The 16,374-nt window shown below is 43.1% G+C and overlaps 1 protein-coding gene across 7 annotated transcripts in view; it reads left to right on the forward strand.

Annotated features, from left to right (window-relative positions):
- Nucleotides 1–16,374, forward strand: part of POFUT3 (protein O-fucosyltransferase 3) — a 288,699-nt gene that overhangs the window by 20,383 nt on the left and 251,942 nt on the right. For all 7 annotated transcript variants that reach the window (XR_012513206.1, XR_012513207.1, XR_012513208.1 and 4 more), the window contains one exon: nt 801–1,095. Coding sequence is in view for 4 of the 7 variants with exons in the window: in XM_003938102.4 (XP_003938151.1) it covers nt 801–1,095 (295 nt within the window). In the remaining 3 variants the exon portion in view is untranslated. The remainder of the gene's footprint in view (nt 1–800; nt 1,096–16,374) is intronic.

Below are 16,374 nucleotides of genomic sequence, written 5' to 3' on the forward strand. Positions count from 1 at the left end.
TAGTGTTGCTGGCTTTGAAGAGGAGGAAGGAGGCCATGAGTCAATGGTGGTGGCTCTAAAAGAAAAGCAAGAAAGAGGCTTCTCTCCTAGAGTCTTCAGAGAGGATTGCAGCCCTGCTGAACCCTTGATCTTAGCCCAGTGAGACCCATTTCAGACCTCTGACTTCAGAATTGTGCGATAACAAATTTGTGATTGATTGATTGATTGATTGACTGGCTTTTGAGACAAGGTCTTGCTCTGTTGCCCAGGCTGGAGTGCAGTGGTGCAGTCATAATTCACTACACCCTCTAATTCCTAGGCTTAAGCAATCCTCTTGCCTCAGCCTCCTGAGTATCTGGGACTACAGGCATGCATCACCATGCCTGGCCAATTCTTTTTTTCTTTTTTTTTGACATGGAGCTTCGCTGTGTTGCCCAGGCTGAAGTGCAGTAACGTGATCTTGGCTCACTGCAACCTCTGCTTCCGGAGTTCATTTGATTTGATTCTCCTGACTCAGCCTCCCTAGTAACTAGGGTTACAGGCATATGCTATCACCACACCTGACTGATTTTTGTATTTTTTAGTAGTCTGGATCTCCTGGCCTCAAGCGGTCCTCCCAACATGGCCCCATGATATACTGAGATTACAAGTGTAAGCCGGTGCATCTAGCTTAAATTTGTGTTGTTTTAAATTACTGTTTGTGGTAAATTGTTACAGCAACAACTGAAAACTAGTAAGAGGCTCAATCGTCAAGATGAATGAGAGATGTACAACAGAAAATCACACAATTTGACCGTGGAAATAATTGTCTTCTCTTTTAGGTCGTGGTTGAGCTGGGGAAGTTTGAAAGGAAGGGGTTTCAAAGTTCCGGTTTGCAAGATCGACATACAAAAATGGAAGAAGCACCTATGGATCTTAATGCGTTTCTTAAGAAAGAAGCATTGACCTTCAACAGGAAAAGAAAATGGGAACTGGAGAGCTACCCCATTATGCTCTGGTGGTCCCCACTGACGGGGGAAACCGGGAGGTTAGGCCACTGTGGAGCAGACGCGTGTTTCTTCACCATCAACCGGACCTACCTGCATCATCACATGACAAAAGCATTCCTCTTCTACGGTAAGCGGGGCTTTTGCCTTTCTCCCTTTGTTTGCTGTGATCTTACTCCAAAGCTGAGTTACAGCTTACCACTGAAAAGTGATGGTGGAGCTCCTCTTGAAAACATGTTGACACCTCTGCTTTCCTTTGCATTTGCTCTGTGGCACAAGCCTGGCTGGGCCTAGTGGCTTCTGAATTCTTTAACACATTTCTGAAGGGTTGGATAAGAGATTATGATCTTCAAGTTGTCATCTGAGATGAAGCAAAGTTAAACGTTGAGATTAGTATCCTGAGTTTTAACAGAAGCTTCTAGAAAGATTTCAGTTATATACACAAAAAATATAGATAATAAAAGGGGCATTTATGTACCTATCACCTAGCTTACGATATAAAATATTACATGTATAATTGAAAATCTGTATGAGCCCCTCTCTGACCTATTCCATTTCCCTCCCTGATACTCTGGAGGGAATCATGATGTGTATGTATGTGTGACAATATAAGTATTTTATTTAGATATATAGGAATTATATATACATGTGTGATAAAATTTTTTAAATGTTTAACACTTTTAAAAAAGTTTTTTAGATGTTTAAGTGTTTTAAATGTTGACTGTGGTACAATCACTTTAGATATTGGTTTGGCAAGGTCTAGTAAATGTGAATTCATACTTAATAATTCTACTACTAGGTTTATAACCACATAAAATCTCACATATATACGTGGATTGTTCATTATGACATTGTTCGCCATAAGTAAGGCTTTTAAAGTAAACTAAATGTCCAATAACAGAAACATGATTAAATGAAGCGTAATATATAAATTCAATGGAATATTATGCAATGATGAAAATGAACTGGAGCTATAAGCATGTAACTGATAAATCTCAAAACTAAGTTACAGATAGAAAGTTTCATATAACACTACATCATTTATGTTATTGTTAGAAATCTATAGTAGAAATTTAAGAACATGTGATGCTACTCCAGGGAAAACAACCAGTTGTACACATATATACATATGTAAACATGTGGATACACATACACATATACATACACACATACATATACACATACATACACATATATACATGTATACATGCATATATACACATATATATATACACATATATATATACTGATAGGTTTGGCTGGGTCCCCACCCAAAGTCTCATCTTGAATTGTAATCCCCATAATCCCCACATGTCAAGGGCGGGACCAGATGGAGGTAATTGGATCATGGGACAGTTCTCCATGCTGTTCTCATGAAGTGAGTGAGTCTCATGAGATCTGGCACTTCACTGCTGGCACTCACTCCATCCTGCTGCCCTGTGAAGAAGGTGCCTGTTTGTCCTTTGTCTTCTGCCATGATTGTAAGTCTCCTGAGGCTTCCCCAGCAATGCAGAACTCCGAATCAATTAAACCTCTTTCCTTTATAAATTACCTGGTCTCAGGTATTTCTTCATAGCAGTGCGAGAATGGACTAATGCAGTATACACACATATATGTTCATACACACATATATACACACATGTAGATACATACACATGTATACTCATATACATCTGCATTTATGCATGTGTATACATATCCATGTATGTATGTACACAAATATACACACATCTGCATGCATACGTATATGCACACACATGCACATATATGTATGCATGTTTATATACATGCACACCATGTATATACATACACACATACACACTGTAATTTATATATACATATGCAGGTTGAACATCATAAACCTGAAAATTTGAAATCCAAAATGCCCCCAAATCCAAAGCTTTGAGCACCAACGTGATGCTCAAAAGAAGTGCTTATTGGAATATTTTGGATTTCAGAATTTCATATTTGGGATGCTCAGTGGTATAATGCAGGTATTCCAAAATTAAAAAAAAAAATAAAAAATTGGAAACACTCCAGGTCTCAAGTATTTCTGCTAAGGGATTCTCAGTCTGTATATATGTACCTGTATGTACACACATACACTACAGACAGACAGACACACACACACACATCCTTTGTGTGTAATGTACTTTTTTGCTCCTCCCTCCCTTCTCTGGAAGCAGATAGAATCTTCTCTTTTTCACCAGTTTGGAAATTCAGCAATAACTGCTTTGGTGTGGGTGTGTATCCTTTCACTGAAGTGGGACATAAATGTCTGGTTGCCAGGAAGCCTACAAAACAGTTTTTAATAACTTGGTGACTTTTCTGGGACTTACAGGTCTACAGAGTCATGCGCTTAATTTTGTCAGCACGCTTAAGAGTTGTTTTTTTTCTGTCTGGGTTGGACTTATCTTGAACCAAATTCCAAGGAGACTAGCGTGTCATCCAGAATGCTTCTGGTTTGACCTTCCATATTTCGGATGGAAGTCTAAAACGATCCATTGTCTAAAACGATCAGTGACTCTCTTGGAGAACTGAATATATGCTGTTTATTACCTTGGCATTCAAGGTTCTGTGTAATCTGACTCCAACTTACCTTCCAAGCTTAACCCCTCTGATTCTACCAACTGAACCTTATGTTCAAAACTGAAACTGGAATAGTCCCGATTTTAGGCATAAGCCACAAATATTTCTCACTTAGCATCATCATTCCTTCAGTTCTGCCTCCTTGGTTGTCCCTTTCCTATTTGTCATGTCAGAATAATCTACTGAATACCTTCCATTTCTTTGGCAATATAGATGAATAATATAGTTGCTGGTGTCTAAGATTATTATTTTGAGAAAAAGATATGACCCAACTGTAACGCAGGGGCAGATGCTATGTATACCACAAGAGAAGTCGGCAAGTCTTTGTGGGATTTCAAAGACAGGAGAGAGCGCCTACTATTGGAGGGATCAAGAAAGGATTCATAGGCCAGGCGCGGTGGCTCATACCTGTAATCCCAGCACTTTCGAAGGTTGAGGTGGGCAGATCACCTGAGGTCGGGAGTTCAAGACCAGCCTGACCAACATGATGAAACCCTGTCTCTACTAAAAGTACAAAAATTAGCTAGACGTGGTGGTGGGCACCTGTAATCCCAGCTACGTGGGAGGCTGAGGCAGGAGAATCACTTGAACCCGGGAGGCGGAGGTTACAGTGAGCCAAGATTACGCCACTGCACTCTAGCCTGGGCTGCAGAGTGAGACCCTGTCTCAAAAAAGAAAAAAAAAAAAAAGAAAGGCTTCATAAAAAATTATGAGTAATATCTGAGGTACAGTAAGCAGAGTGGTTGGCTATAGCATAGTTGTGGGTACAGGAAAGATAAAGATTGAAGGACATATTGGGACCAGAGCTTGGAAAATCTTTAATGTTGGCTTAAGATTTTTCCATCACATCATGGGATGGTGTTAAGGAGTCACTGGAGTTAAAACAACCTTTTAAAAGTCAACTCAGGCCGGGTACAGTGACTCACACTTTCAATCCCAGCACTTTGGGAGGCAGAGGTGGGCAGATCACTTGAAGTCAGGAGCTCAAGACCCTCCTGGCCAACATGGTGAAACCTCATCTCTACTAAAAATACAAAAAATTAGCCAGGTGTGGTGGTGGCGGCATGTGCCTGTAATCCCAGCTACTTGAGAGGCTGAGGCACAAGAATCGCTTAAACCTGGGAGGAGAAAGTTGCAGTGAGCTGAGATCGTGTCACTGCACTCTAGCCTCGGTGACATAGTGAGACTTGGTCTCAAAACAAAAACAAAACAAAACAAAACAAAAAAGTCAACTCACACCCACCTACGAACTATTCCTGATTCTTCTCCATCAGATGAAGCCTCTCTTCTCTAAATGCCCACAGGGCATTTTATGTCTCCTTTATGTCATTTTACTGAGTATCCACTATATATCAGGCACATTGCCAGTCATGTATACAGGTAGCTATGGCGTTTTCTTCCCTGGTGGAGTGTAGAGTTCATGATAGTGCAACATCAGTTCATCTTTGTTCCTCTTCCCACCCACTGTATATAGCACACGGCTTTGTACGTGGTAGCTGCTCAGAAAGTATTCATAGAGACTTAGAGAAATTTTTTTTTTTTTAGATGAAGTCTCGCTCTGTCACCAGGCTGGAGTACAGTGGTGCGATCTCAGCTGACTGCAACCTCTGCCTGCCAGGTTAAAGTGATTCTCCTGCCTCAGCCTCCCGAGTAGCGGGGACTATAGGCACGTGCCACCACGCCCAGCTGATTTTTGTATTTTGAGTAGAGACGGGGTTTTACCATGTTGACCAGGATGGTCTTGATCTCTTGACCTTGTGATCTGCCCGCCTCAGCCTCCCAAAGTGCTGGGATTACAGGCTTGAGCTACCATGCCCTGCTGAGACTTAGAGTCTTTGTGAATAGAGAGACCTATTCTAAACTCAAGAGTCTACCTTCTTTTTTTCTCGAGCGGAGAGACTGAGGCTCTGGAGCCTTAGGGATGTGTCAGGATTGCAGTGGTTGGTACCACTGCAGTACACCAGTGGAGAACCAAGGCGTACTGACTCCTGACTGTGTGCTCCTTCACCTAGACCATATTTGTTGTTTGTTTGTTTTGGAGACAGGATTTTACTCTGTCACCCAGGCTGGAGTGCAGTCGCACGATCATAGCTCATTTCAGCCTCCAACTCCTGGCTCAAGTGTTGGTTTAAGACTTTCCATCACATCAGCTGGGCGCGGTGGCTCATGCCTATAATCCCAGCACTTTGGGAGGCTGAGGCAGGCGGATCACGAGGTCAGGAGGTCGAGACCAGTCTGACTAACATGGTGAAACCCCGTCTCTACTAAACATACAAAAATTAGCTGGGCATGGTGGCATGCACCCGTGATCCCAGCTACTCAGGGGACTGAGGTAGGAGAATTGCTTAAACCTGGGAGGTGGAGGTTGCAGTGGGCTGAGATTGTGTCACTGCACTCCAGCCTGGCAACAGAGCAAGACTCCATCTGAAAAAAGAAAAAAAAAAAAACTCCCATCACATCATAGGATGGTGTTGAGGAGTCACTGGAGTCAGAATAACCTTTTGAAGGACAAAAGGCTATTTCCGTTTGTCCTGCCTCTGCCTCCGTAGTAACGGGGACTGCATGTGCTTGCTGCCACACCTGGCTAATTTTTAAATTTTTTTTGTAGAGATTGGCGGGGGGTCTTACAATGTTGTCCAGGCTGGTCTTGACCTCCCGGGCTCAAGCAGTCTCCCTGCCTTTCCCTCCCAAAGTGTTGGGATTACATGTGTGAGCTGCTGCGCCTGGCCTAGACCATATTTGAGTGGACGGACACTCATGGCTATAATTAAACCTGAATATTTGGGTCTTGGACTTGCCTAAGGTGCCTTAACAAACAGAATTAGAAATTCAGCTTATTTATAAGATCTGTTGAGCAAAACAGAATGAAGACAGCACACCCTTCTGTCTGAGTGTTCCAAATCCTAATTAAGTAGGTCAATTACAACTGCAAATGGGGTTCTGGGGCAGCCGGATTGAAAAAGAAAATGCTGAAACAATGATGAAGTGATGAAAGCTGACCTAATTAAGGGTAAAGGAAACTCACAGGATTGTGTGACCTGGAAGCTTTTGCAAACCAGAACATTTTAAATTTGGGTTGTTACCTTTGTAACCTCCTTTTTTCCCTTCTTCCTAGAGATGAATTGTTTTCTGAATATAAGCACATTTCTGGAGGTACTAAGGACTTTAAGCAGTGAAATATGTGAATCCTGTGTCTTAATGCAAATGTGTGTAGAACGACTGAGTCTGGTTGGAGTCTTTGAGAAATGCAAGGATTTAGCTACATTAACAATTCTCTGAAACAAAAATTAAGCAGCCACCGGTGAAGGAGTTATTTCTATAGATTAGTTTATTGAAGTGGGGAGAAAAATAATAAGTTTTTTGTTTTTTTCTTTGAGACAGAGTCTCGCTGTCACCTAGGCTGGAGTACACTGGTGCGATCTTGGCTCACTGCAACCTTCTCCCAGGTTCAACTGATTCTCCTGCCTCAGCCTCCTGAGTAGTTGGGATTACAGGTGCCCACCAACCACGCCCAGCTAATTATTTTGTAGTTTTAGTAGAGACAGGGCTTCTCCATGCTGGCCAGGCTGGTCTCAAACTCCTGACCTCAGGTGATCCACCCACCTCGGCCTCCCAAAGTGCTGGAATTATAGGCATGAGTCACTGCACCTGGCTGAGGAAGATTTTTAGAAAGACGTGGTGGATACAAGAGGAGAGTATGGAGTGGCTTCGTCACAGGTTCTTACTAGCCACGGAGCTGGAATCAGCATTGTAGTCCTCTGTGACCTGACGTGGTAGAGAGCAGGTGTTCCAACTGAAAAGATCTCCCAAGTAATGAAGTATCTCTACGTACACCATCTATGGGTGACGAATTCTGAGACTTGTAATGAAATACATTTAGAACAACTGAGAGCAGACAAAGTCGATGCTTCCTTTGTTGTAGAGCCTGCTTTGGGATTTCTCAGTGCCTTCATGTGTTCATGTATAATTAAAAAGAGAGGCACGCCCAGGAGGGAGCGTGATTGTTCAGACAGGGCCTCTCGAGGCTCAGACCTCTGCCACAGTTCTCATTTGTCATTGTCTAGTCAGTTTTTTCAGTTCACCAAAAATCAGTAAAATGTTAATGAACTGAATGGCATTGACCTACATGGGAGATTCATGCTTAGAACAAAAAGCCAATTTATTGGTGTCTTTTCATGGGAACAAGAGTACTGATGTTGATTGTTCAGGGTACCTAGTCCTGATGAACAGGTGAGACAGAGAATGGGATTAGAATCATGAGGTTGCTTAGTGAGCTTAGGATTATGGTAAACACTTTCCTGGTCTTGAGTGATGGACCATCCAAGAAATGATAAAGCCTCATTAGCTACCTTTGTCCCTAACAGAGGAGAGGAATAATGTTCACTGTCATTAATTGGTACTTACTCTGTGCCAGGTGCCAAAGGGACACTCTCCAAGTATTTTTTTTTTTTTTTGAGACAGGTTCTTGCCATGTCACCCAGGCTGGAGTATAGTGATGCGATCTCTACTCATTGCAGCCACCGCCTCCTGGGTTCTAGCAGTTCTTGTGCCTTAGCCTTCTGAGTAGGTGGGACTACAGGTGTGCACCACCACACCTGGCTAATTTTTGCATTTTTAGTAGAGAAGGGGTTTCACCATGCTGGCCAGGCTTGTCTCAAACTCCTGACCTCAAGTCATCCACCCACCTCGGCCTCCCAAAGTGCTGCCAGTTGTATCTTCTTGCATTCCCCAGCTCAGACCCGCTCCCTGCTGGAAGGCTGCCATGGCCTTTCTGCTCTATACCCTTTCCTGGTTACCCTTCTCTCTCCCTCTCCAGCTGCTTTCTGGAGCCTGTCCAAGCTACAGCGAGGACAGGGAGGACAATGAAGGAGACAGGACATTTGTTTTTCTTTTTCTTTTTTCTTTTCTTTTTTTTTTTTTTTGAGATGTAGTCTCGCTTCTTTGTCCAGGCTGGAGTGCAATGGCAGGATTTTGACTCACTGCAACCTGTGCCTCCTGGGTTCAAGCAACTCTCCTGCCTCAGCCTCCCCAGCAGGTGGGATTACAGGCATGTGCCACCATGCCTGGCTAGTTTTTATACTTTTAGTGGAGATGGGGTTTCACTAACAGGACTTTTCTTAATTGGCTGGGTGGCTTTATGTCCTCCCAACCTTGTCAGGATCACTGCTTGTGGGGGTCTGTCTTGTAGACTTGACTTAGCGATGGATGAATAAAGTACACTGACATACAGATACTATGTTTTGCTAGTTTGGCTGAGGAGCTGTGGCTGTAAAGAGATAGCAGCTGCTGGCCCCCACCAGCTAGAGAGACTTGCATTTATTCAGTAAAGTATAACTGACAAAGGCTTGAGTCAACACTACTGGAGTGAAGAGATTAAAGCCCAAGTTCTGATGCTTAAAGCAAACACTATTAGTAGATGAGATCCCTGGTCAACTTCTTGAGAGGGCTATCTGGCTCAAAGGTTAGTTTTAACACTACATGAATAAAAAGTTAGTTAGGTAAACTCCTCTAAATACTTTAGCTATTTGCCTTACTTATTAACTAAATTTAAGGAGGATTTAGGCTGCCTTCAGCTGAAACTTTTACTGAAACTATGAAAAAACTTTTAGACTTTCTAAAAGGATTTGAGGCTATATTCTATAGCTTTCTCTACTATTTTTCCCTTAATATTTTTGCCACCCCTTGACTGAATTCCCACGGAACCTGGCAAGTGGTTGGAGCTGGTGTTTTTGGGTGGGTCTGGCAGGTGATGCAAGTGAACTTTTTTTTATTCTGTGGGGTTTTCTGGCATTTTGACATTTCCTTGCTGGACTTCTTGCTTTTGTAATTTCTTTTCCTATGAAGCTGCATCTCTGCTCTAGGTAGTCACATGGGACAGCTGCCCAGCACCTGACATCCTGTGGAACACAGCCAGCTTCTTTCTGCAGAGGTCTCTGGGCTCTTTGTCCCTCCTCATGGCTACTTTGGAATCTTGATATCTGTCCTTTTAGATCCATCTCAACACCCAGTTCTAGAATGTCTCTGTGGAGGTCACCATTTGCCAGGCCCCTTCTTTGTTGGAGAACCACAGAAAAGAAACAAGTAGAGTCCAACATGATTATGTCACCACTGACGGGATAACAACCTTGATAGATTTCTTGATACCGCCATCCCTAGTCATCTTGTATTGGGTATCTCCTAAGGCTTCACGAGTGACATATCTATGACCCATTCTCAGGGGTGGAGATTTCTGCTGATCTCATACATTTCATGTTGATTCTTACTAGTTTGTTTGTTTCCCCAGAAGTTAACTTTATTTTGTAACCTGTGCATTGAATGCAGATAGTAGGTAATTGTCATTTATACTGTGCCAGATTTAAGACTTTTTTGGGATGTAGCAAAGAAATGGGCTTAATTAGAGTGTTTGGCAGTAACAAAGTTGGACACAAAAAAATGAAGCTCATGGCTAGTCACAGTGGCTCACACCTGTAGTCCCAGCACTTTGGGAGGCTGAGGCAGGCAGATTGCTTGATCTCAGGAGTTTGAGACCAGCCTGGACAATAATGGCAAAACCTGGGCTATACAAAAAATACAAAAATTAGCTGGGCACATTGGCGTGTGCCTATACTCCCAGCTACTCGGGAGGCTGCGGCAGGAGGATTGCTTAAGCCTGGGAGTTGGAGGTTGCAGTGAGTCAAGATTGTGCTTCTGCACTCCACCTGGGGTGACAGAATGAGAACCTGTCTCAAAAAAAAAAAAAAAAAGGTCATAACTGGAGAATAGATTTTATATATATGTGCTCCAATCAGATACCTTGTTTTTTTTTTTTTTTTTTTTTGAGATGGAGTTTCACTCTTGTTACCCAGGCTGGAGTGCAATGGCATGATCTCGGCAGCTCACCGCAACCTCCGCCTCCTGGGTTCAGGCAGTTCTCCTGCCTCAGCCTCCTGAGTAGCTGGGATTACAGGCACGCGCCACCATGCCCAGCTAATTTTTTGTATTTTTAGTAGAGACGGGGTTTCACCATGTTGACCAGGATGGTCTCGATCTCTCGACCTCGTGATCCACCCGTCTCGGCCTCCCAAAGTGCTGGGATTACAGGCTTGAGCCACCGCGCCCGGCAGATACCTTGTTTTAAATACAAATTCCATTTTTATGTAAACAAACAATAATTATTTTTTGGGTGGGACAGAGTCTCGCTCTGCCATCCAGGCTGGAGTGCAGTGGCGCAATCTCAGCTCACTGCAACCTCTGCCTCTCGGGTTTGAGTGATTCTTCTGCCTCAGCCTCCCAGGTAGCTGGGATTATAGGCATGCGCCACCACGCCTGGCTCATTTTTCTATTTTTAGTAGAGACGGGGTTTCACCGTGTTGGTCAGGCTGGTCTCGAATTCCTAACCCTGTGATCTGCCCACCTCAGCCTCCCAAAGTACTGAGATTACAGAGGTGAGCCCCTGCGCCTGGACTTTTTTTTTTTTTCTTGCTCTGTCACCCAGGCTGGAGTGCAATGGCACGATCTCAGCTCACTGTAACTTTCGCCTCCTGGGGTCAAGTGATTCTCCTACCTCAGCCTCCCGAGTAGCTGGAATTACAGGTGTGTGCTACCATGCCCGGCTAATTTTTAATATCTTTAGTAGAGATGGTGTTTCAGCATGTTGGCCAGGCTGGTCTTCAACTCCTGACCTCGTGATCCACCTACCTCGGCCTCCTAATGTGCTGGGATTACAGGCGTGAGCCACCGTGCCTGGCCTCCTGCTGTGTTTTCTTTCTTCATAACCCTTATCACTCCCTGAAGTCCTCTTACTCATTTGGTGACTGGTGTATCAGCCGTGGGAAGAACAGGGACTTCGCTTTATTCATTGCTGTAGTCCTACTGTTGAGAACAGCGCCTAGCCTATGGCAGGCTTCAGTAGACATTACTTTTCTTTTTCTTTTTTTGTTAATTGCATTTTAGGTTTTGGGGTACATGTGAAGAACATGCAAGATTGTTGCATAGGTACACACACGGCAGTGTGATGTGCTGCCTTCCTCCCCATCACCTATATCTGGTATTTCTCCCCATGCTATCTCTCCCCAACTCCCCACCCCACGCTGTCCCTCCCCTAATTCCCCCCAACAGACCCCAGTGTGTAGTGCTCCCCTTCCTGTGTCCATATGTTCTCATTGTTCAACACCCGCCTATGAGTGAGAACATGTGGTGTTTGATTTTCTGTTCTTGTGTCAGTTTGCTGAGAATGATGGTTTCCAGCTTCATCCATGTCCCTACAAAGGACGTGAACTCATCCTTTTTCATGGCTACATAGTATTCCATGGTGTATATGTGCTACATTTTCTTTATCCAGTCTATCGTCGATGGGCATTTGGGTTGGTTCCAGGTCTTTGCTATTGTAAACAGTGCTGCAATGAACATTCTTGTGCATGTGTCCTTATAGTAGAACAATTTATAATCCTTTGTTCCCAGTGATGGGATTGCTGGGTCAAATGGAATTTCTGTTTCTCTAGGTCTTTGAGGAATAGCCACACTGTCTTCCACAATGGTTGAACTAATTTACACTCCCACCAATAGCGTAAAAGTGTTCTTATTTCTCCACATCCTCTCCAGCATCTGTTGTCTCCAGATATTTTTATTTTATTTTATTTTATTTTTTTTGAGACAGAGTTTCGCTCTCGTTACCCAGGCTGGAGTGCAATGGCGTGATCTCGGCTCACCACAACCTCCGCCTCCTGGGTTCAGACAATTCTCCTGCCTCAACCTCCTGAGTAGCTGGGATTACAGGCATGTGCCACCATGCCCAGCTAATTTTTTTGTATTTTTACTAGAGACGGGGTTTCACCATGTTGACCAGGATGGTCTCGATCTCTTGACCTCGTGATCTACCCATCTCGGCCTCCCAAAGTGCTGGGATTACAGGATTGAGCCACCACGCCCGGCCTGTCTCCAGGTATTTTAATGATCGGCATTCTAACTGGCGTGATGTGGTATCTCAATGTAGTTTCGATTTGCATTTCTCTAATGACCAGTGTTGATGAGCATTTTTTCATATGTTTGTTGGCCTCCTGTATGTCTTCTTTTGTAAAGTATCTGTTCATGTCCTTTGCCCACTTTTGAATGGGCTTGTTTGTTTTTTTTCTTGTAAATCTGTTTTAGTTCTTTGTAAATTCTGGATATCAGCCCTTTGTCAGATGGGTAGACTGCAAAAATTTTTTCACATTCTGTTGGTTGCTGATTCACTCTAATGACTGTTTCTTTTTCCGTGCAGAAGCTGTGGAGTTTGATTAGGTCCCATTTGTCTATTTTGGCTTTTGTTGCCAATGCTTTTGGTGTTTTGGTCATGAAGTCCTTGCCTACACCTATGTCCTGAATGGTTTTGCCTAGGTTTTCTTCTAGAGTTTTTATGGTGTTAGGTCTTATGTTTAAGTCTTTCATCCATCTGGAGTTAATTTTAGTGTAAGGTGTCAGGAAGGGGTCCAGTTTCTGCTTTCTGCACATGACAAGCCAGTTTTCCCAACACCATTCTTTAAACAGGAACTCCTTTCCCCATTGCTTGTTTTTGTCAGGTTTGTCAAAGATCAGATGGTTGTAGATGTGTGGTGTTGCCTCTGAGGCCTCTGTTCTGTTCCATTGGTCTATATCTCTGTTTTGGTACCAGTACCATGCTGCTTTGATTACTGTAGCCTTGTAGTATAGTTTGAAGTCCAATAGTGTGATGCTTCCTGCTTTGTTTTTTTTTTTTTTGGCTTAGAATTGACTTGGCTATGTGGGCTCTCTTTTGGTTCCATATGAAGTTTAAGGTGTTTTTTTCCAGTTCTGTGAAGAAGGTCATTGGTAGCTTGATGGGGATAGGGTTGAATCTGTAAATTACTTTGGGCAGTATGACATTATTTTTCTTTAAAAAAAAAAAAAAAAAAGCTTATAGAAAGTAGGTCTCGCTGTGTTGCCCAAGCTGGTCTCAAACTCCTGGCCTGAAGTGCTCTTCCCGCCTCAAGTACCCAAAGTGTTGGGATTACAGGCATGAGTCACCATCCTGGTCAGTAGACATTGTTGAATAAATGTTTGCAAGCATGAAATAGGCCTATTCCTAGGCCTGGCATAGTGGCTCATGCCTGTAATCCCAGCACTTTCGGAGACCGAGGCCGGTGGATCACTTGAAGTCAGGAGTTTGAGACCAACCTGGCCAAGATGACAAAACCCCGTCTCTACTAAAAATACAAAAAATTAGCCAGGCATGGTGGCAGGCATCTGTAGTCCCAGCTGCTGGGGAGGCTGAGGCACAAGAATCTCTTGAACCCAATAGGTGGTGGTTGCAGTGAGCTAAGATCATGCGACTGCACTCCAGCCTGGGTGACAGAGCCAGGTGCTATCTCAAAAAAAAAAAAAAATAAATAAACTGAGAAATCAAAACATAGTATATTAAGCATGTTATTTAGATATTTTTGAAGTGCAAATGCAGATGAAACACCTGAAAGCATTGGAGTGGTGAGCTCTGGCATTTGAAAATCGGGAGTGGGGATGAGGCAGGACTCTGCTGTCTTATGTTCTAGGCCTGAAGAAATGATTTCACTTTAAAGCTCTGTGCAGGTATTAATTTGATAAAGTGAGAATTTAACTAACAAAGGCATTTTGTCTTAGGAGATAGTTACACAGAAAGGGGGTAACAAAATTATTAATATGTTATGCGATTCCTAGGCTTCTTTGCTTTGCAAGATACCTTTTGGGAAATTTTAATTATGTAAAGACACTGATTATTCTTTCTTTTTTTTCCTTTTCGTAGGCAGGGTCTGGCTCTGTCACTTAGGCTGGAGTGCAGTGGTGCATTCTTGGCTCACTGCACCTTCTGCCTCTCAGCCTCTACTTATCCTCCCATCTCAGCCTCCTGAGTAGCTGGGACTATAGACACACACCACCACACCTGACTAATTTTTGTATTGTAGTAGAAATGGAGTCCTGCCATGTTGCCCAGGCTGGTCTCGAGCTCCTGGGCTCAAGCATTCCGCCCGCCTTGACCTCCCAAGATTCTGGGATTATAGGCATGAGCCTCCACTCCTGGCAAGACATTAATATTTCCTATAGCTACAATAAACTTTTCTTTCCATGAAAAGATTACATATTAACAATATATGATTTTCTATCTTTCTAGCTAAAAATATAAATTAATAACGCTTTGCTAGATTCATTTTAGTATAAGGACAGGGGCTTTGGTGAGCCTCATAATGTTTAGTTTTAAGAGAGGTTCAGTCAGGACTAGGAATTCTCTTAGCCTTCTTTCTGATGTAGCCTCTCCCTTCCTTTTAAAATCCTCTTTGTTCTTTCTTTTTTTCTTTCTTTTTTTTTTTATTGCATTTTAGGTTTTGGGGTACATGTGATGAACATGCAAGATTGTTGCATAGGTACACACTTGGCAGTGTGGTTTGCTGCCTTCCGTCCCCTCACCTGTATCTGTCATTTCTCCCCATGCTATCTCTTCCCACCTCCCCACCCCCCCGCCCCTCCCCCATTTCCCCCCAACGGACCCCAGTGTGTAGTGCTCCCCTCCCTGTGTCCATGTGTTCTCATTGTTCAACACCCGCCTATGAGTGAGAATATACGGTGTTTGATTTTCTGTTCTTGTGTCAGTTTGCTGAGAATTATGGTTTCCAGGTTCATCCATGTCCCTACAAAGGACGTGAACTCATCGTTTTTGATGGCTGCGTAATATTCCATGGTGTATATGTACCACATTTTCCCTATCCAGTCTATCATCGTTGGGCATTTGGGTTGGTTCCAGGTCTTTGCTATTGTAAACAGTGCTGCAATGAACATTCGTGTGCACGTGTCCTTGTAGTAGAATGATTTATAATCCTTTGGATATATACCCAGTAATGGGATTGCTGGGTCAAATGGGATTTCTATTTTTAGGTCCTTGAGGAATCGCCACACTGTCTTCCACAATGGTTGAATTAATTTACATTCCCACCAACGGTGTAAAAGTGTTCCTATTTCTCCACATCCTCTCCAGCATCTGTTGTTTCCCGATTTTTTAATGATCGCCATTCTAATTGGTGTGAGATGGTATCTCAGTGTGGTTTTGATTTGCATTTCTCTGATGACCAGTGATGATGAGCATTTTTTCATATGTTTGTTGGCCTCCTGTATGTCTTCTTTTGTAAAGTATCTGTTCATATCCTTTGCCCATTTTTGAATAGGCTTGTTTGTTTTTTTCTTGTAGATCTGCTTTAGTTCTTTGTAAATTCTGGATATCAGCCCCTTGTCAGATGGGTAGACTGCAAAAATTTTTTCCCATTCTGTTGGTTGCCGATTCACTCTACTGACTGTTTCTTTTGCCGTGCAGAAGCTGTGGAGTTTGATTAGGTCCCATTTGTCTATTTTGGCTTTTGTTGCCATTGCTTTTGGCGTTTTGGTCATGAAGTCCTTGCCTACACCTATGTGCTGAATGGTTTTGCCTAGATTTTCTTCTAAGGTTTTTATGGTATTAGGTCTGATGTTTAAGTCTTTAATCCATCTGGAGTTAATTTTGGTGTAAGGTGTCAGGAAGGGGTCCTGTTTCTGCTTTCTGCACATGGCTAGCCAGTTTTCCCAACACCATTTATTAAACAGGGAGTCCTTTCCCCATTGCTTGTTTTTGTCAGGTTTGTCGAGGATCAGATGGTTGTGGGTATGTTGTATTTCCTCTGAGGCCTCTGTTCTGTTCCATTGGTCTATATCTCTGTTTTGGTACCAGTACCATGCTGTTTTGATTACTGTAGCCTTGTAGTATAGTTTGAAGTCCGGTAGTGTGATGCCTCCTGCTTTGTTCTTTTTGCTTAGAATTGACTTGGCTATGCGGGCTCTCTTTTGGTTCCAT

This window comes from Saimiri boliviensis, chromosome 13, assembly GCF_048565385.1.
Source record: "Saimiri boliviensis isolate mSaiBol1 chromosome 13, mSaiBol1.pri, whole genome shotgun sequence".
NCBI classification, from domain to species: Eukaryota; Metazoa; Chordata; class Mammalia; order Primates; family Cebidae; genus Saimiri; species Saimiri boliviensis.